The following is a 21,825-nucleotide window of genomic DNA, read 5'->3' as shown; positions in this document are numbered from 1 at the left end:
TTATATATTTATTGAATGCATTTCATTATAAAATAAACAATCAACTAGCTTTAGAGATTGTATATCCTGTAAATATAGATTTTATTCTCAATTTTGTTTGACACATTAAATGTCAAACGACACCTCATACTCCTCACACTCCCACAGGGATTTGAAGCAAAAAAAACAACCCACAGTGATTGTTGGCACAAGGCATATAAACATTATGTATTTTTATTGAGAACCCTCGATATATTTACACAAAACTTGGATTTATTGATAGTGAATACATAAAGAAAAACATGTGTAAACTTGAAAAGGTAACACGTTAACTCCCCTGAAGTCCAAAAGAATAAAACATCTCTATAAAAACACACCGGACAGTTATGAACACCACATAGCCTAAACTGTTTATCACTGAGTTAAATGTCAAATGGCAAGATCTTTATTGGATGACAGATGTTGTAAAAAGAGACAAAATTATTGATTATTTGCTGATTGATCAGATGATGATTACCGCACTTGGTGAGCTATGTTTCATATACATATTCACAGATTTACAATAAGAAGATCCCCATATCCCAGCTAATGATGCAAGACGTGGCTGAATGTCAGAACTATAAAGAAGCTGTTGATGGCAGCAGGCAGGCGGCAGCAAACATCAAGCCCAGAAGAAGACCTGCTGGCACCAGTGGCCCAACAGCATTTCCTGAGGGCATGGAAAGAGAGGTGCCCACAGCTTATTCAAGCCGGTAGTTAAACATTGATAGAGGCCATGAGTCAATTACTTTTTTCTTTTATCCTTAGCACACACGCCTATTCTGTACTTTATCGATTCAAAAACACTTGAAGCATGACTAAAGTCTTTGTGTAGAAATATTTAAACGAGGGATAATTTCATACAGGTGAAAAACTTTTGTATTTGGAGTCATACCTTGTGTTATCAAACAGTATTTTATAGATGTTAATGAACTTCAATTCTGCTCTCTTTTACAAATGCTCTATCACTATCAAATATAAACATAAGGGTTAATAGAGCTGGTTGTTTTCATAAATACAGGTAAAAATATGCGAGTGGGTAAACCTTCTGTTCAAAATGTACATTAACAATTTCACATTCTCAGTATGGAGCTTAGGTGTGGTAAAAGCTATAATAACAATATGGAGCTTACTTACTTGTACATGACTCTGACTCTCTGTACTTGCCCATCTTCTCACTGGTTTTGACAGACTTCAGCAGTTCTTTGCCGACGTCCCCTTTAAGACAAAGACAGTGTTCAATCAGACGAAGGCAATCCAAAACATGCCTATAGATTTCCTATACTTCATAATAACAGTTGCTGAGTCCAAAGGCAGTTGTGGATTTGCCTTTTTATCATTAACTCCAATTATGATATACCAGAAATCCTGCAGTTCATTTCAGAAATAACAAATGCAGCAATAGCAAATAGTGTTCTCATTTCCAATTGGTCGTCAAATACTCTGCAGGTACTTTTTCCTTCATACATATAATTATCTGTAATTTCTGTAAAAAGGCCCAGCCCTTGAGATAATAATTGTTTTAGCTGTTCAGTTTCTGAACGTGCACAAAGCTCCATTTTCAACCCCCGCCCCACCTTTCTCAGTGAAGTCTCTTGTGTTTGTCTTTCTGTTGCCTTACTGTCAGACACACACAAACTGTCTCACAGTAATGGAGGCCTTCTCAGGAATTAACACAATAGTCAAGGCTCTACCTTGTGGGAGACCTCTGAGGGCATAAATGCCCGCCCTGTGTTCTACTGTGTGAGACCTGGGTACAGATACTTCTCTGTTCATACTCTGGGACGGAGCAAGGGACAGAAAATGAGACACACAGACACTCAACTCCAGCATCAGATTACTGAGCAATTTTTGGGGATTTCTAAAGATTTTTCAATGCCCATTATTGGTCATTGTGCTGATGAACACCCAGATAGCTCTATAATCAGGAGGCCTGACTTGTCTGTAGCGTTTAGAGATGTAAATGTTGTACATAGATTCCAACAGATTCATATTATATCACCAAAACCTCTGTGTATACATGGGTGCAGGATTTATTGGTACTGTCTATAATGCAGGTAGAATCCAACAAGATGCACCTTCCATAAATCATTTATTCCCCTTCTTTTTCCTTGTGCACATTTACTTTTTATCTTAATCGTCAAAAATATATAATAGGGTATATATAGTGTAAATAGTACATCATATATTATATAAGTATATAATGTAATTTCAATGCTAATATTTTTCTATGAATTGGCACTGTCATGTCCGTCCAACATAATTATTGTATGTGCTGCAAGGGCCATGTTTTGTGGAGAGATAATACGATAGTTCCCTTTGTTGCATATTAGACCCACAGTGGTGTTGATACTGTCTTACCAGATACACTGAAGCTGACCTGCTGGCACCTTCCATCTGCTGCAGGGAGGAGAGATCTGGGCAGGATGGTGACTCTTGCCATTTTCAACTGCAGGACATTTGCAACTCTCCAACGGAAGTCATATCTAAGCGAAGATACATAGAGTTTAAACTTTGTATTCACACAATATAGACTTATGTGCATAATACATTTCCAGTACAATTAGAAGTATTGGATGTTTATTTACTATTACCTAATGATAACTTCCCTCTTGCTGCGTTAATGTCAAAATGTCCCCCTTTGTGGGACAGATAAAGGATTATCTAATCTTATTTTATCTTATCCTTTTATTATGACTGCGGATGGAGAGCTATCGAAGAAATCCCTGAGTTATTATCACTAAGGGAGAGGCCCTTTCTGTCAGGAAACATTGTATCCTTATTGGATGTTTCACTTGTGTTGATAAAAGTTGTGCTATTTTCCTCAACGGTTCAGATATTTTTTGAATGGTGAGGGAAATGTTCCTTAAAAAATTAGATCGAAAAACAAGGATGGGACCATGACATTATTTCTTTCTTTATGTTTGTCCATTATTTAGATTATATATTTTTAATTCCTTTGTTTTATGCACTCTATATTTTAACACTTACAGACGTAGGATTTCCCTGAGTGAATATTATTTAAATTAGTATCTTGATTAAACTTTTCCTACTTCCTCAGTATGTTCCAGCAGAGACAGTCATAGCTTTATGTTATTTAAAATTTAGGATTTATAAAAATATAAACTGTAAAAGGTGAGAAAAACTCTACACTCATAATGGAAAATGGGCTACACCTCAAAAATGCTGTCCCAAGAGATAATATAAATGATTTGGGGTCACTGGAGTATAGGTATAGAACCAACGTATGAAGCCAAAAAAGTATTTAAAGGAAAATAAATGACAGATGCAATCATAAATATAGACGTTTTATGTTAAAGCCATCAAGCCTGAGTTCAAACCATTTAAAGCAAGTTTTGTTCATACAAATGTGGAAGATGTACCAATTGAGTTGAGATCGAATTCTGATGAAAGTGAGTTGATCGTTATTCCACTCACCTGCTGAAGACAGTCACTTTGGGAAAGATCTGCTCTGCTGCAGGGGATTCTGGGAGGATATCCGTGCATGCGATGGTGCTGTCTCCACTCTTCAGCACCAGAGATCTCTGGACCACTAAAAACAACAAAAACTCTACTAAAGCAGGAGCTTCTACCGCACATTTGTCATTGTGTCACTAGAAACAGCTCTCTTAGTGTGGTACCTGTGTTGTCTCCATGGAGCTGGATGATACTGTCTGTGAAGAGCTGACTCTCAGTCAGCCGGACTGGGCCGTGCCTTGCGGATATCTCCCCCACCACACAGCTCAGAGGGTTTTCTAATGAACACCTGGAGTCCTGAAGGGCACAAACGAGAAGTGATTGTGGCTGGTTATGCATATTTCCTAATCATCAAAAGGTTTCTGTGAGAAATGCATCTCTCTTCCTGAACTGCCTGAAATGTTGTCCTATTGTATGTATTAAACTTTAATACATATGCCAACTAAGTACTTGTAAATCCTTTAATTATTGAAGGATTTTCAAGAATTTGTACAAATTCTTAATTTGGAATAAGGTGTATAATTTCTAAACAACATAATAATTTATAAATCTCTTTGTAGAAGTGCAAGTCAATTTATAAATAACAATACCATGAGAGTCTTGTCCACTGCAAGAAAAAACATTTCTGTTAAGAAACTTCTGTCAAGTTCTAGTAACTCAGATATCCGGGTGATGAAAGCACTTAATATTATAAACTGTAAACTGCTTTAATGTTGAATTAGGTAATAAGGCGTTCACATACAGTTAGTCATGTTCCAAGAGCTAATATTTAAGTTTAGCACTTTTCATGTAGATTTTCTTGTTTAAGATCACTGGAATAAATATATTGGTACACAAAAACTAAATTGTTTCGTAAATATTCCCCCAGATGTATAGATCAAAAATAATCCATCACTGATTAAGATTTATTGAGCATCTTCGGTAGGAAAATGTCTGTATCAGTCACTTCTAGAATCCGATGATAAAAGAGGAGCAGATCTAGAAGAAGAGAGTGTGTGGGCTCACCATTGATGTCATGTTGAAGGGATTGTACGTGTCCCCCACATCTCTGCACTGGCTGCCCGAACGGTGACTTGTGATAAACAAGGATGCCACAGTCGTCTGCAGGAAGGGTTAAGGTGTTAGTGTTTGTTACTTAGCAATGGATCTCAAACACCCATTTTGAATCCGCTCTAATTCCTGTTCTCGTTGTCCAAAACAAGGGAATCAAATTTCTGGGAACATCATCAACCTGCAACATATTATTTGTGCACCCTCATACATGATCTCTTGTCCTCAGATTTCAGGGCACTAGTTATACACTTTGTCCTAAAGTACGCAAACTCAACACCTTTCTTTTGTCACTCCCTGGCACTATAGTTGTGTTTTTTTCTTGTGTTGTGAGAGTTTCTCTTCTTCTGAGACAGCATGGCGTCTACATGGCAGCGGTTCTGGGTGCCAAATTAATGCCACCTGATCTCTCTACCGGATCACTTTCCATGTAATTCCTTTCCAAGCTTTTATTTTTCAAATGGGTTTAGACTGCTAGTACTACATGCTAATGTAGTTTTATAGTGAATTTGGACTTTTTACATTAGTCTGTATGTCTATATGACTCTGTACCCACATCTCGTCTTGATGATTGAAGGGTCACATCCAGAGTGATATCACCGCTACTCCCATCAGGAAACATCTGCTGGCGCTGAAAGTGACAAAAAAAACAAAATTAACAGGCGAATAGAAGGATTCAAATGAAAGTTGATCGCAATATCCTCATAGCAAAGAACTCAGAAATGGATCAATGTTTCACCTGAAATATGTGTGTTGCGTACTTCAAGCATTACTACATTCCCCTGTGACTTTCTGCTTAATTTCCGATTATATATTTTTTCCCCAAATAAAATGGCTCTTTTTTGAGATATCATGAGCTCATATCCATAGATGTAGTGGAGAGCTCAGTATGGGGCCTCTGGAGGGCAGCTGACGGAGACAGCTGTTCCCCGGTGAGCCTCCTAGTTCAGGCAGCCTGGAGGGTTCACTAGCCGTAGCAGACATACGCTCTGCCAAATTAATGATCTCTCCCATGCTAAACGTAGCTCTCTGATGCAAGCTGCCATGGCCATAAATATTCACTAACTGTCCAGTACAAAGAAAATACTCTGTCATGTTTTTGTGGCAGCTTGACCCCCAGTTAGTTAGTAGGAAAGAAAACCTTGTAAGTTGAGGTGATGATTACACAGCCTTTCAAATTTCATTGCATAATGTCAGGAGTGAATTGTCACCATTTACGCGCAAATAAAAAAGCTTCAGACGCCAATTTCAGTTATAAAATGGAAATTTTTAGACCTCAGGGCTGGAGGTAAAGTACATCACAAAGCCAATCTGCATCAGATCCAAAATAAAACCATATTTAGACTGGAAACAACTGTACCATGGAGAGCTTGTACCGCTTCATCAATTGAGTCAAACCAGAAAACAGTGAAGCACAACTGAATCAACTGGGACTGTGGAAACCTTGGGACTTTTGAAAGACATTCCATCCATGCAGAAAACTACCTAACCGACAAAGGAAGAGGAAATGTGGCAGATGACAGACAGAGGGCACAGCTAATGGTGTGCGAAAGCCGAGTCAGAGGACGGAGAAAAGTTTGAGGTCAAGTGTGGAAAATTGGACATTTGGCACGAAACTGCCCTGAGAACAGGCTGACTGACCAGTGGAGGAGCTGAGGAAAAGGAAAGACTCATCTAGGTTTGATGCAGGAACGGACGTGAGAGATCACCCATAGATCAGGCATGTGAGACCTCTGACACACGCACACACACACACACACACACACACACACACACACACACACACACACACACACACACACACACAAAGCTCTGACCCAACAAAGGGTTTCATAAGGTCGTGAGCATCTTGAATATGCTTATCAGTGAAGAAATCAAAAACACACTTTTCTTAAATCTATAAACAATAATCCCATAAAGGAAGCTAAGACAAACAGCACAGATATACATCTCACGATGCAGACTTTGACTTTAAAAACAGATTTGACAGGTTGCACAGGCCTGATAGCCAGTGTACTGCCTTAGACATTCTGCCAGTTTCATTGGTCAAATCAAAGAGCAAAAAGATGAAATGCACGTTTTTGTGCAAACCCTGCCCTATGTGCCAGCAAGACTTTCGACCAGGCTTGTGGAAAGCTGCGGGGAAGAAGTTTTACTGGAAGTGTACCAGTGACTCTCCGCCTTCTTTCCGCGCCCATGTTAATAAATTGGGCTGCTCACACCGGCAAGCGCCGGGAAAAACACACCGAAAATCAATATAAAAAAACATATAAGTGATATATTATATAACATATAATTATTAAATATGCATTCCATACTTTAGATTTGCCCTCTAATGGCCTGGATTTAAAATTGCCACGATTTTTGCCCCCACATGATGAAATTTCCCAATCTTTAATTATGTACTTATTCCACACATTTGTCAGATGTGTCTAAACAGACAGACACACAAAAGTACACAATCTCTTGTCTGAAGTGCTGGCTATAGGCTTGCGTACGTCAGTCCATCATCATTTACCCCTGAACCGGCATGCAGAAATGCACTTCCTGTGTGAACAGCCAAGCGTATGCTCAAATGAGAATTGCACTACAACCTCCTGTTGGTTCATTTATTAAAGTAAATGTCAAGACTCTACGGTATGAAGATGCGCATCTTTCGGTCTTTTTGATAACAATCAAAAACCCTATGGAAAAAATTAGTGGATTCAGAAGTTGAAACGCTGGAATGGTTTTACTTTGATACGGGTTCGGGAACTGATGTAAAGCAATTGTGTCATAGAGAGATAAACATTGTGGTTCACAGCAGAATAAACAGAGCAAAGGATCTTTAACCTGATTTCTATGTTTATCTGATGAATTTATGTCAAAAACAAATGTTTCCAACACTTTCTGAGGGTGTGAAAGGATGTAGTATATAGTGCAAGTGTGTGTATATTTTTTTTGTAAATGTACCCATTGCAATTAGTGGAAAATACTTCTTACCAGTCGGACTGTCCCTGTTACTGCACCGTTAAATACAGCCTTGGCAGTAGTCCATTGTCCTTCTGTGTCTCTTTCAGCTGAGATGTCAGCACACCTCATTCTGCAGAGGGAGAATAGATTCATGCACACACGTACAGGGAAAGACAAAAAATACACAAAAAGGTAAGCAAAACACATTCAAATCCTGCAGGGTTAACCATAAGGATTTTCTTTACTTCACAATATTTTTGTTGAATCATTCTTAATGAATGGGAAGACTATCTAACATGAGGGTGATGTGACTCATTGTCTGTAGTAACTTATACCTGTAATGCCCTCAGCAGACTGGCCAAGTCTGCTACTGTGCCAGTGGGTCCCTCAGGATGGTGAATGTTGGCTAGAATTATGCCATTTTTTGTATGTTGTTCTCATCTTATTTAAGGCACATTGAATTAACAAAATCCAAATTTATGTTTGAGGGAAGGTCTAGTCAGTGGCTACAGCATGTTAGTGGCATTTCTTTCCATTTAATCTTACAATATAACTTCTGGTTATCCTGTATGTCTTACTGTATGTTTCCCCATCTATTTTACCACCTTTTTTCTCATTTTGACTGACTTTGTTTCTTTCTTTCCAGCACAAACAAGTTCTCACCTTGATCCATTGGCATAGTGAACCACCAGCGACCTTCCAACTATGCTGTAGGGTCCACTTAATTGCACATCAGGGTCCTCATATAAAGCCTCAGACTGGCTGAGACCATTCAGCATCCCAAACTTCCCACTGATGTCCCCAACTTCATATTGGTCCATAGTTCCAGTTCCTGGTGTGGGAGAGTTTGATACATTCCAAGCTAATGGGTTGAAGTGGCCCATGATGTTTGCATTGGAGCAAGGCTGTGCACTGCCAGGTTTGATGGGCAGTATGTGAACATGGTAGCCCCCAGCTAAGGAGTTCAGGCTCATCAGGGATACATTGATAGTCGTAGGGCCCTGTGGGATAGCTTGAGAGAACTGAACCTGGCCGCTGGACATCCCCGGGCCAAACCAGCCATCCAAACTAGCTTTGTGTACCCGCACCATTGTAACGTTAGTGCAAGCAATCCTTGGCCCTCCTCTCTCTGCTTGATGGATGACTACAGAACGACCAATCATGCCTGATCTAGACAACCAGGAGGTGACATCAGTGAAGAAGTTTTTTGCTTCCACTACACCCACTCTGGTGCCGAGGTTGATGGGGCTGTGTTTGTTAGAAAAGTCTGCCACCTCACAGGAGAAAGGATTGGATGGGGAGCAGTGGAATCTATAACTGCCATCCTCTGTGTTGATGTTAAAGGGGTTCCAGTGTCCTTCTGTTGTGCTGCAACGCCTTTCGTCATCATCCCTCTCTGAGCTAATTGGGTAGGTGTGAACATGCCAATTATGGTTCCTGGTTGGTGTCAGTGTTTGATTTCCGTACGACACATCCACAAAGATGGATACGTCAGACAGGGGGTTGTTCTTCAGCTGGGTGAACAAGATCTCACCAATCACAGGGCCCTGAAATCTGGCTCTGGCAATAGTCACAGCGCCAGGATAGCTGATGCTGGCGCAAACATACCTAGCACCATCTGTTTGGTGAATTACAACAGAGCGACCTACAATACTGTTCTGTCCAAACAGAGGGAGGTTGAAGTCTGTGAAAACCATGTTTGTCTCATTTTTACCGGCAAGGGACATGTGCTTGGCGCTTAGGTCACCAATCTCATACTTATCATGTGTGGACCCAGGAACTTTGGGGTATGTTGGGTCATTAGTCTTGACTTTAAATGGGTTCCAGTGGCCACCCACATTATCATTCGAACACAGCCTTGGTGAGGGGACAGGAAAAAGGTGGACATGGTAAGGGCCAACTCTGCTCTGTAAGTTAGTCAGGTTCACCCTCAGCTCTGTCGCATCAAAACAGGAAGCCTGGCGGAAGCTGAAGTATCCTTTGATTCCTCTCATATTTACAACAGCAGTCACCTGTTTCTCTGGCACATCATAAATAGGAGCACACTCGTAACTTGATCCCATTCGGAGGAGAAGAAAGCCAGGTCTGTTTTTGAGACTGGTCTCGTTCAGACGGGACTTCTCTGATTGCAAAGGCGTCCCGACCTTTACCACACCCAAATTGGTCAAAGTCAAGGCCTCTAAGCTTCCTAGTAGAACATCGCAGGTTGCAGCGGTGCTTGTAGATCCAAAGAGAGTTATGGTGGTTTGTGAGGCATTGACCTGTCCGATTGTAACAAGGTCTGCAAGAAGCCTTGGGTTGGTCTCTCCTTTGTTGAGGCGGATGTACACATTACCAGCAATAGGTCCAGAGAACCTTGCCTGACGAGTCAAGAATGTTTGCCCTCGACTTACAACTGTGCATACTTTAGTGCCGTTACACGTCTGCAATGTCAAGGAGTGGTCATCCAGATTTGGACTTTGTTCAAAGAGTTGTGACACATTAATGGTGGAGCTTGAGGCAGGATCAGCGGTGAAGGTGAAAATGCTGGAGCCGATATTTGCCTCAGAGCAAGGCTGAGCAAAATGTCCGTACATGACAGGGAACTCACTGAGGGAAAAGTTAATTGTACCACAGGATCCAGCTCCAGACACAGTGGCAGTGGCTGTCTGGGAGGTGGTGCTAAACTGAACCAGCCCTGTGACTCCTCGCATGTTCAGAGGGGCCCGAAACTGAACACAGGAGATGGAATCTGAAAAGGACAACAAGGAGAAGGTGATGATAATCATATGTTCTTACACTGCTTAATGTACATTCCACCTCAACAAACACAGCTGATACTGGATGATTTAGGTAATATTCCTTTAATATGTCCACATTACAAAATAGTTAAATAACTAGAGCAGTTGTTTCGGTTAAGGAAAGGTTCACGTATTGAGTTAAAAAGACAGTCACAAGTCCCCTGTAGACGTGATTCAAATATATTTCAAATAACAAAATGACGAACTTACAAATATAATTTGTGTCCAACAGAGATTTTACACCAAAACTAATAAATTGACTATGGTTAAAAATAAAAATAGATCTACTCTTTCTCCCCCATATTTGTTTTCCTGTCAAAAGTTTAATATTGGACACAACTGATTTAACTGAAAAGTCCATTCTTAGTGTGTTTGTACTGGATGATTAAAGTTTTCCAGATTATGAATTTTGGACCCTCCTTCAGTACATACATTTTAACATAAAAATATAAGGAAAACTAATTTTTGAGTCAAGAATACTTCAGAGGTTGGAGACATTTACATGGACTCTCAGTCTCCACTTTAACTCTTTGTTACAGTGCATAAATGTCACACTGCATCAGTGTTAATTTTGGCAGCTATTTTTGATTTAGTCTTAGTCTTAGTCTTTTGACGAAAATGCATATTAGTTTTAGTCACATTTAGTCATTTTTATCCTTCTTAGTTTTAGTCTAGTTTTAATCGACGAAAACGAATTACATTTTAGTCTAGTTTTAGTCACATTTAATAGCCACATTAAACTCCTTTTCTTCCCTTCTCAGGCCCAGGGATCCTGTGTTGTGTCTACAACTGCAGACTAGTCTAGCTTGCAGTACTTAGGTTGTCCATTAGATATCCCTACCAGCATAGGTCTATAGCAGGGGTCGGCAGCCTTTACTTTCAAAAGAGTAATTTTGCCCCCTCTTCCCCCAAATAAAATTTGTCTGGAGCCGCAAAACATGTTTGATAACAAAGCTAATAAAGTTATACTATACTAAACTATAGTTTGTTGCTTTTTCGAAATTATAGAACGACAATAAAGAAAACTCTTGACATTTTATTGCTATTTGTATCTGTTACAACAAAGGAAAACACAGAACGCTTATGAAGAGAAGAAAATACACAGGCAAGTGTAGGCCTACTTTGAATTTAATTCAACCCAGAACTTTGTAGGGCTATTTGAGTCCTCCTCGTATTTGTGGGAAATTTATGAAATAAGAAGTACCCTATTTTTAAATAAATAAAAACATATACCTGCAGCCTAATAGCTTAAAATATATATTTAGTTTTAAATGTGAAAACAAAAAGTGAGAGCAGATCAGACTGGAGGCGAACACAGAAACTGAAACTCGGTACAAACCACCTGCAGCTTCTGCTCTGATCGAGGAGCTGCTGCGCTGATCTCTGATCAGCTGAGACCAGAGAAGCTCTGTGTTTTCACTGTTTCCATAGTTAAGAAGCAGCCGGTGAGTCAGTGACGGGCTCCATCACGTGAACGAGCTCTGTTCTCACTGTGTCTCTGAGCGAGTGAGCGGGGCGGGGGGCGGAGCCTCGGGACCGGTGCGCTATCTGGGGCACACACACACACACACAGACACACACAGACACACACACTCACTCGCCCGCTCCTGATACTTCATGACGGCCTGATACGATGATGTTTAAAAAAATGATTGTGACTTAGTCAACCACCAACATTTTCGTCTCGTCTCGTCTCGTCTCGTCAACGAAAGTTAAAATAGATTTAGTCGTCTTCGTCATGGAAAAAAGCTTGTTAACGAATATTTTTCGTCATAGTTTTCGTCAACGAAATTAACACTGCACTGCATCAACAGTGGATGTAAATCATATCAATCTCCGTGATCATCATTTCTTAGGAAGTGTTTTTCCTCTGAGAGAAAAGCAAACTCCAACGCCCTAACACACGCACACAAACATACAAATGCTTGCGTACACAGACTCTCACAAACCCACACACACACACACACATACAGATTATATGTTTAAGGAAGTATCTTTAATTCCCAACTATTGCTCCATAATTGAAATTAATGCTGACAACTATGTTTTTAATGAGAAATATAACATTTATAAAAGTCAGATGAGATAGTTTCAGGGTGTGACTTGTCATGCAGACATTGAGTAAGTCCTTCTTTGGAACAGAAAATCCTGCACCAGATTGGCTGGTTATTACCCTGTAATACAAATGTGACAGATTCTGAAAGCATGATTGGCATGGCAGTTCTGTCCATGCAGTTCTGGGCATGGGGGTGGTTTCTCCTCTGCTGTCCGTCCTTCCTGAAATATGTTGCCGATACGATCATCATTTATCTTGGCAATCTGTTCAATAGCAAACCCGCTTAACTTATTAACCTGGGTGTTGTTCTCAGCTAATTGCTAGCTGATCCCTCAGGGAGAGCACTAACATCACGCTGTGCCAGCCAAGCCCTGCGGCTTGCCTCTCTTTTTGATCTCTTCATTAGAACCTTTTAGTACGCCTTCTTGGGTTCTCTGAGTCATGCGTGTGAATACTCTGGCCACTATGGACCAAGCAGGCTCAGACCACCACCTGGACAACCAGACACTCTGCCTATCCCTCAGAAGCCAGGGAGATATATGCTTGGTCAGCACGAGTAATCCTTCAGAGAGGTAAACAATGTCACTTCCCTGCCTCATAAACCGACTATGATGTGGAATGTAGTGAACTTCTTCCACAATGCTGCCACATTTCTGAACAGGCCTATCAGTCATTACAATCTACATCAGATAGACCTAAGAGTTCATACATAATTGGCTTGGAACCTTTTTTACTTTAGCAGCTGGGCTGGAATAATAAAGGTTGTATTTTTAAAGAGGCGGAACAAGGTGGTTAAAGACGGGTTTGGGGAAAGATCACAACCCAAGTCACTAGACAATTTATTTTCACTCTCGATTACACTTAACCATCGGTTCCAGGAGAGACTGCAGCAGTGAAAGATAAGATCTTTCGGTATCTCGAAATCTCCCCCACTCCGACAGACCCTCACCAGTCTTGCCCTTTCCTCAGCTTCTCCATCTCCAGCTGCTGCTCCAATGGAGCACATGCAGCTGAACAGACCCGCAGACTCGAGGAGGGCCTGTGTTTCCACTGTGGTGGTTCTGGTCATGTACTGTTAAACTGCACACTTCGTTTACACTCCCAGCTTCACCAGTCTCAGTTTGGCTTCTGTTTCAGACATCCGTACACTTAGTCAGTTTCCAGGCTGAATAATTGCAAATGTTCAGTCTCTGGTGCTCATGAACGCTTTTTAGATCTCAAGGTAGTCAGGCAGTCTGCCTTTAAGACCCCCCCGCTTTCCACCCCCACAAAGGTAAGATTAAATGGCAGTTGTCTCACAACCATCACCCCGAACCGAGCCACTCTATGTTTTATAAGCTCAGTATCATCAAGAAAAAAACAAATTCCACATCATGCTGTCCTGAATCTTCCTTGGCTTCAGACCCACAACCCAGTTGAAAGTTGACAGACCGGTAAGGCAGGAGCTCCTTCTGTTCTACACTCAGCAAATCCTCGTTCTCCCTCCATTCAGAACAAGGCAGCACCAGAACCTTACAGTGCTACTACGAGATCGTATTTGACAGTTTTGGCTCAGTAAATTTTTGTACGTTGTCTTTGCCTTTTTTCTGTCTGCTGACCTCCAGTGTTTTCCCCTGCCTGTATGCCCTGCCTTAATAAACCTGTTGTCTGTCAACCTCCTGTTATATAAATGTTTTTCATGCCAATTTTTCCATCATCAAACATGCTGTACCTGTTTTAACTTATCTGAACCTATCAGTCATTGTCCATGTGCTACTGAGTAAGTTAGAGTCCACTGGTTTTCCCTTCGGACAGAGAACAAGAGAGAGTAGCTGGTGGCACTAACAAACCCAACACTGAACGGAGCACTAGTTGTGGAAATGAACTGCTGGGAGAAGAAAACCTACACACTCTCTGTCCTCTGTGGCACATGGTTAAATATCTGTACATGCATAAATAATGACACATGAATCGTCCTTGCTGTCAACGTGGCACCATCAGCAAAGTAAAAGTTTGCAAAAATACTCACGTAGTAAAGAAAACACCAGGGCTGTTGTCAGAAGGCACATGTTGCAGATGTGTGTGTGTGTGGGGGGGGAAGAATCAAAACTTCACTGCAGGCATGTAAATCCGGACTGATGGCGAAGGTGAGGGAAAAAACACAGCTGAGATGCAGAAGACTGTTTGCTCTCAGTGAAGAAGTTCAATGACGGCAAAAGGACGGTGTGTGTGTGAGGTTGTTTCTGTGTCCTCCAGCAGCATGTCATGTGGGACTGGTTTTCAAATGCATGCAGCCTCCCCTGTGCCTCTGTTTGTCAGCTGCACTCTGTCTGTGTCTGCCTGTGATTGGTTAACAGGGCCAGTCTGACTCATGTGCCAGAGCAGGAGGGAGGCAGGAGGAATATTTGGGTGCCCCAGATGAGTGGCGGTGGTCTGCCGGCCTCCGGTGTGGTTTTAGTGTTAATGTATTCTGCTGGGCTCAGTCACAGCAATATGCAGAGGAAGCATTTAGTGGTTATGCTCAGAGAACACATGTAACATATTCAATAGAAATTTACAAGACTTTTAATTCATATTTTTGGGCGATCAACATGAAAGTAAACTTCCTCAGTTGTTTGCATTTCTTTAGGCTTTATACTTAGTAAGATAGTATTTGAATTCTCTAATCTAATTAATACAATAAAGACGAAAGTGAGATGAACTCCATGCAGCTCAATATTGCTAAAATGCATTGGTAATATGTTTTATTCAATGCTTTAAATGATTCAATTTCAATGTCTTTTTATCTTATTTACTATCCCATTTTTGGTGTGCACTTAATACAGATCACAGAACAATAAACAGAGGAAATCTAGATTCAAATATAAAATCACAATCAAATGTTCATTGAAAAATATGAAAAAGCGACCCTACCTTCGATACTTAAGAAATTGTGAAATAACATTCCTGGATGCTGACATTTTTTTTTACTGATTCTTCATTGGCCTATACCCCACCCCTTCACCAAGTTTCATGACACACAAAGATCTTGATGATCGAATTTAAGGGGACTGTGCTCTGAGGTATGCAATCTGCTGAATGCCGTCCTAGTTTTAGCATAGTCCTGCTAACAGAAAAACAACCTAACAGACAAACAGCAAAGAAAATATAACCTCCTTCGTGGAGGTCATAGAAAAACAGCAGTCAATCATTGTGTGTACATATGGGTGTCCTTGGTGCTATCAAATAGAAATAAGGTGACCAGAATGAACCTTGTAGCCTCACAGCTTCATGTTTCAGCTGCATGCTGTGGCTCTTAGAAAATCATTGTGCTTCCGAGATCCATTTACTTTCTCCCTTTTCGACCCTGTTTAAACCTCTTTCTATTCATAGAGTATCCCTCAGCTGACCTTGTGACAGAGGTGAGGAAAATGAAGGAGTAAAAATAGTAACTTATCCAAGAATAGCCGCCCAATGGCCCATCACTGTGAGCTATTTGTTGCAGGCCACGCAGCTATTTACACATATTGGAGGACCAGCGAAGTGGGTAGGGTGCTTCACTTGGCTCCTTTAGATCTGATTGCGGCAGGAGCTGGAATCATAACGCAGCCGTGTCTCTGTCCGTGCAAGTGCACACAAGTTTACCATTTGCACACATACAAATGCAGACAATGGGTGGTGACTGCTTAAGACTGGGACCAGTAGAAACAGAGCAGAGACATTATATAGTAGCCTGATTTCTCAATGAGGGGGACTGCTCATTACGCAGGGTTAGCTTGAGTGTCTTAGAATTCAAAGATTTTATAAAATAACCAGTATGTGTTTATAAAATATAAACACATACTGGAAGAACTAACGGAAAACCTTTGAAAATCTGACGTATCGCATTGATACTGTATTGCCATTTATCTTGAATTAAGGGTTAACAGGTTAACATTCCCAGTCCTTGCATTACAAGGGTCTCTGGGCCAGATACTGAACCTGAAATGCATTACGTTGTGGACCATCCTCAAGTCATCTCAAACAGGTCCGCCTTCTTTCACCAGAGTCAAAACTAAACATAGAGAAGCCCCGGTCAATTTCTAAGCACCACATTTGTTTGAATAAACCTCAGTAGAACTACAAGTCCACCAGAAATGATAGTTCATTCAAATAAACACTGAAGATTTTCCTGTTTGCCACGGCCTTTTATTAGATAAGGAAACAACTAATTCCAAGCCAGATTATCTCATACTCAATTGTTCTCCTCCCAGCATCTCATTCATATGCAGCAGACTCTGCTGATCAGGCCTCCTGGCAGCTTTAGTGTCTGCTCTTCACTTCAAAGTTTTGACAGTTTGCTTCTGCCACTGGGGTGGGGACAGTGCTTTTCCAGTGATCAGGCCCAGACCTATAATTTCATCCCTGTACTTTATTTTCCTGCAAACATTACACAGCTGGGCAAAATGTATGATGCTGAAAAAATGCAACTGCAATGTTTGTTGCACTTGTAGATGAATATGTTTTCACTCTTTTGCCCTGTTCTTTCCAGACGAGCCCCGTACAGTTCTTCGTCCTACAGGCACGACCCCTAGTGGTGCTCAAGCACTGGCCCTTCTGTCCCGGATGAGAAAAGTGCCCTACTGCTGGAGCCCAATTTTTTCTACATTCATCATTTTAAGAATAAAAATTACTCTCTCTGTCATCAATTCCCCCCAAATGTGTTTTGATATCGGACAGGGCATTTATTTGAGTTTTTGTGAGCTCTATGGGGGGGAAATGTTTTTTTTGAGAGAAGATTCCAGATTCATTCACTAGACTGGCACTCAGTAGAGCTCAACAGAGCCGTATGGGTTCATCTCTGATCCATGCAGCTTCCTTCTACCAAGTTGTGTGGTTATTGGTCCAGTAGTTTATATCATAAACCTGTTGACTGACAAAACAGAGACATAACCTCCTTAGCAGAGGTAATAAAACCTCCACCCATTTATCAAGGAAATGTCACCAACATTAATAATTATTAGAAACACAACAGGAAATTAAAAGTAGAATACCAATTCATTTATTAAAAGCTAATTTTCCCCTGCTACTTAGTCTATAGGGTTTTTATATTGTGTTTTATTTGCGTTGTATATATTTTTGTCGTGCACTGATTGCTGGTTGTACATCAAATTGCCCTTCAAGGATATTAAAATGTTTCTTTTATGGACAACTTTAGTAAATCACAAGCTGCACAAACCAAGTTAGAGCAGCATAGGAACCCAGCAGCCAGCAGGGGGCAGCCTCAGAACAAGGCAGAATCAGCAGACTGTGATTCTTGTAAGGCGTCAGAAGACAAGGTTGGAAAAGTACTGGGTTATTCTCTAATAATAGGTTTTTAAAGTATGGTAAATCATCCAGTATCTAAAAGCCAAAAATATAAAAGTAACTTTTAAGTAAAGCTGTCAAATATATGTAGTAAAGTAGAAAATATTTTCTCTGAAGTGTTTATCAAAAGCAGCATAAAATGACATGGACACGCACACGATAATTTGTCCATCTTGTTACTGTGCTAAGTTCCTCACTGCAATCATCAGGCTGTGTGGCCTAGTTGGTAAAGCGTTCGCTCTTCAACAAGCAGAACCCGGTTTCAAACCCCACTCTTTCCCATCTTCAAAATGGCAATATACTTTCATATTAATTGCAAAAATATTGTACACTATTTAAATTTAAATTAATTAAATCTAAAACAGGAAAGAATTTAATAAAAAAAAAGGGCCGGCTCCGCATTGGGCTTCTGCGCAGAATGTGCGCAGTTCGGTTCTGTGCAATGGGCTTCTGCGCAGGGTGTGCGCAATGGACTTCTGCGCAGGATGTGCGCAGTTCAGGGTAAATTATCCTTCACAGGTGACTGACTTACCAAGCCTGTAGCCGCCAACCCCCCCTGGCGGCTACAGGCACAACGCACAGACACAACTACATAATCTCCTGTGGGGGGCACAGGAGATTATGTAGTTGTGTGTGTGTGTGTGTTTGTGGGGCCGTGGCTTCCCGGTTCTTCCCGGCACTACCTGCCGGTGCAATCAGCCCAAGTATTTAACATGGGCGAGGAAAGGAGGCGGACCGCTTTCCGCAGCGCTTCAACCTCTGGTACGTCCCGGGGTTAGAGGATGATGGTGTGACGTTAATGTATTGTTTTACATTGCATGTGTCACATCATGATAAATCAGTCTCCTATGTCGCCTGTACCAGCAGCCGCCCCTGTCACTGGTTATCTTGGCTCGCTGCCTGGCCGGTAACCAGCCATCCGGACCGCTCCGTGAATAAGGAGGAGGTGATGTTTCTTTACTTGGAATGCGGCCATTTTATTTCTCGGATATACAGCAGGAGCAACACTTGCATCACCTCTAGGTGGTCCGTCACTTCTCGTTATACACACACTTATAGCGTCTTTTCCCACAATACCCAGGTGCACTACGTCACACACTTCAAACTTTCCTTAAAGGGGCAGGCCACACCTGCAACACAACAGCTCTCGGTCTCATATACAGATGGCAAGAGAAAGCAGAGAGGGATTTTTACACACTGTCTGATAAAGATTCCGACAGTAAAGGCACGGGGTAGTGATGGATAAGGTTTTCTTTAACAAGTTAAGTCTTTCATTCTCACTTTCCACCTTAAAACTATGACATGAACTGAACTATGAAGTAGTTCAGAATTTAAATGGTGAACTATGAACGTGAACTATTCATGCTTACTTGTGTGAACTGAACTTTGAACTAGTTCATGAGAGGTGTGAACTTGCACAACACTGCCCGCAGCATCAGACAAACAGGTAATGACGTGTTTGGTGATAAATGAACCACAACATTAGCGCCCCTGAAAACATTACGTCGCAACTGGTCCGACGTTTCCTAAAAAATAAACAAACAAAAACTGAACTCAAAGCCTTGTCCAGCTGTTTACTGACGTTTGTCATGTTTACTGTGGGAGAGAGATACAGACATACAGACAGACAGACAGAGAATATAAAGGCAGTTTTACTGTTCTTCAAATTAGACCACTTCACTAGTTATAAAAGTAACATTTAGGTTGTGGCCCCGTACAGTACTCAGTACCATCCTATTATTCAGTGTTAATAATGAATGCCTTTTATACAGACTGTCTGTATAAGTACAGTAAAGCCCAAGCCCCAAATGTGTTTCTGTAAAACCTGATGCACACAGCTTAACACAGTTCCAGTTCAGACTGAAGAACAAGGAAATTGCCAGAATAAAATTATTCAATGAAAAAAAAAGTTTTACACAACACAATTAAAGCAATAAGCATAATTAAAGGGTTGTTGCACCTTTAAGGAGGGATGGTGTGGATAGGATGCATATTACACAAGCACCTTTAAGGACACCAGAGGGAGGCAGAGCAGCACATATGCACAAGTCATAGTTGACATTTATCTTCATATTACACTTACATTGAGCCTGAACCGAATAAGTCTGAGCACAAATCTACAGTAGCGTGTTACACTTGCTATGCCAATAAACCACCTATAGATTATACTAAGCAGTGACCTGTACTATTTAGGTTGTGGCCTGTTTGGACATTTAGTCTAATTTTATATTATTGCATGCATTGTTCTGTTAATAATATAAAGGAAACCATGTAAAGTACTTTATTCTACATGTAGGCTGCATGTTGATTGATAGATGTCTCAGCTGTACAGTGAAACATAGAATGAGCTATGTGAGGTGAACCCGTTGGATCATGTGTGATCCTTCTCTCAGAATTAGGACAATCATAAATAAAACACATGACGTGCAACCAGCCTGAGTCACGTGTGCTCAGCCTGACGCATCGAGGGATTTGCAAAATGGTGAGCCTCCTGTTTCAGTGAGCGGGGTCGCATTTCCTGCCACATTGTGAGCCACTTGCCCCCCCCAGTAGATCTACACAGCATGTGAGCTTCTGAGCCAGCCTGCAGGGGGCGAGTGAGCACCATCAGCAGCGTGTGTGCATCAGCGAAAGTGTCCGGACACACCGGAACCATTGAGTTCAGAGGGACAGACGCGGTCCGGGGACACCTGTGTCTCTGCAGGTCATTCAGCGTCTCACTCGGATCATCCTCCCTCCAGGTATGTTTCTTCGTCTTTACATGTCACAGCCTGTAGTTGTTGTTGTTGTTGTTGTTTCACAGACACGTCTCGTCGGTGTGTTGCTCTGAGGCTGCTGCGCAGCATGGTCTGCAGAGGATGGGATCTCCCGTGCTTCACGCGGTAAATGTAATGTGACGTTGTAGCCATGTGACCAGAAACTCCGCCACACATCCAAACCATGATCCAAACTGAGGAGATCTTACTAAGCTGTTTAGATTATTGAGGATATAAAGTTAAGTGCACATTGCACGAGTTAGTAACGACATGTAAACAACAAACATATCAGACCAACGCTGTTGCTCTCATATTTAATCATATTTGGTCATTTTCAACGTAATACTACTACTGTAGGTGTAGGCTACAGCAGCATATTCACTTTCATTCATTTAGTTTTAATTATTTATATTGTTTTTCTCTTTATTATGCTATAGGGCTAGGTCCCTTGGCAGGAGGTCAAAGTTCAAGTTCATTTACCGCAGAGCAGGCGCTGCAGCTGATCACGTTTGTCACATATTCTGGCTACTCTGCCAGAAATGGATTCTCAATCTGTCTTATTTAACTGATATTCAATGTCTTACTCAACTCTACATTTATTTTAAATTAAATTTTTAGATCATATAAGATAATCAGTGTTGTGCATGAACGAACGCAAAAGAACGCGTTCATCGAACACGTTCACTTTTGGGTTAGGGTTACAGTGAACTGAAAGCAACTCAATGACAAATAATGAATTTGAACGGTGAACACGTTCATATTTCAGCGTCCTCGCTTATAGACGACAGGAAACTTCTCTCTTTATGTGTTACTTTATTAAAGTCCAGCGAACACGACACACTTCTTGTTGTAACTCCGACACTCCTGTCATCCACTACTGTGTTCTTCACTCCCCTTCCTCATTCACCCTTGACATGCCAACTCATCAGCCAATGAGAGCCTGTCATGCCAGATAACTCTCCAGCCATTGGTCTAGAACTGTCACTTGCCCCACCCCGACTGGTTCACTGAACCTATGGAAATCCCAACACTTATTGACATGGTGTAGTTAGCTGAACATAAGTCATAACAAACACATAGCAGTCAAACAGAACATAAACCTAACTACCAGTCCGTTACAATATTATCTGAGGTCTAGCTAAAACGTTACGGAATGTCTTCCTTCTCCTGAGGAGAGATGCTGTATAAATCGAATGCTTGCACCATGTCGTTGCTCAGTGCCCGTGAAATGTCCGTGATGTAGCCTAACCTGAACCAAGTAACTCGACTTCGCACTACGTTACCCATGATTCATCGCACACACACATGCACACCAAACAAGCAACGTATTCCAAGTGTTTTCTTCTTTGGCCAGTGTCTCGGCTCCGAGCCGTAGTCTGGAGCTCGGCTCACGGGTTATCTTGGATCGCTGTCCGGACCGCTCCGTGAATAA

General features: G+C 41.3%; 2 protein-coding genes across 7 annotated transcripts in view; one reads left to right on the top strand and one right to left on the bottom strand.

The window, feature by feature from the left end:
• Positions 1–179: 179 nt before the first annotated feature.
• On the bottom strand, positions 180–14,620 carry cusr (Copper-only SOD repeat protein). Of its 2 annotated transcripts, none has more exons than XM_053419363.1 (10): positions 14,342–14,620; positions 8,161–10,228; positions 7,528–7,627; positions 5,102–5,176; positions 4,501–4,596; positions 3,660–3,792; positions 3,457–3,571; positions 2,380–2,504; positions 1,156–1,236; positions 180–718 (listed from the first exon to the last, which is right to left on the bottom strand). In XM_053419363.1, the coding sequence occupies exons 1-10, from the start codon at positions 14,379–14,381 to the stop codon at positions 597–599; spliced, it is 2,955 nt and encodes a 984-aa protein (XP_053275338.1). In that variant the 5' UTR covers positions 14,382–14,620; the 3' UTR covers positions 180–596. The 2 variants fall into 2 exon arrangements, with proteins under 2 accessions (XP_053275338.1, XP_053275339.1); XM_053419364.1 differs by having other exon boundaries at positions 180–688.
• Positions 14,621–20,263: 5,643 nt separating this feature from the next.
• The window catches only part of add3a (adducin 3 (gamma) a), a 99,218-nt gene continuing 97,656 nt past the window's right edge, over positions 20,264–21,825 (top strand). For 4 of the 5 annotated variants that reach the window (XM_053417696.1, XM_053417699.1, XM_053417693.1 and 1 more), the window contains exon 1: positions 20,264–20,378. The gene's annotated coding sequence lies outside the window, so the exon portion shown is untranslated. The remainder of the gene's footprint in view (positions 20,379–21,825) is intronic. The other variant, XM_053417701.1, reaches the window with a different exon arrangement.

The sequence above is a fragment of the Pleuronectes platessa genome, chromosome 3 (genome assembly GCF_947347685.1).
Source record: "Pleuronectes platessa chromosome 3, fPlePla1.1, whole genome shotgun sequence".
Lineage (NCBI taxonomy): Eukaryota > Metazoa > Chordata > Actinopteri > Pleuronectiformes > Pleuronectidae > Pleuronectes > Pleuronectes platessa.
Note: the sequence above shows the minus strand (reverse complement) of the source record. Positions and strands in the feature narration are given on the sequence as shown.

Excerpts from the sequence above, each read along its gene's own strand:
- cusr (XM_053419363.1), bottom strand. The coding sequence starts at position 14,381 with ATGTGCCTTCTGACAACAGCCCTGGTGTTTTCTTTACTAC. Across the intron at positions 7,628-8,160 it reads CACTATGCCAATGGATCAAG|AATGAGGTGTGCTGACATCT; the intron begins GTGAGAACTTGT and ends CTCCCTCTGCAG. Across the intron at positions 719-1,155 it reads AGAGTCAGAGTCATGTACAA|CTGTGGGCACCTCTCTTTCC; the intron begins GTAAGTAAGCTC and ends GGCTTGAATAAG.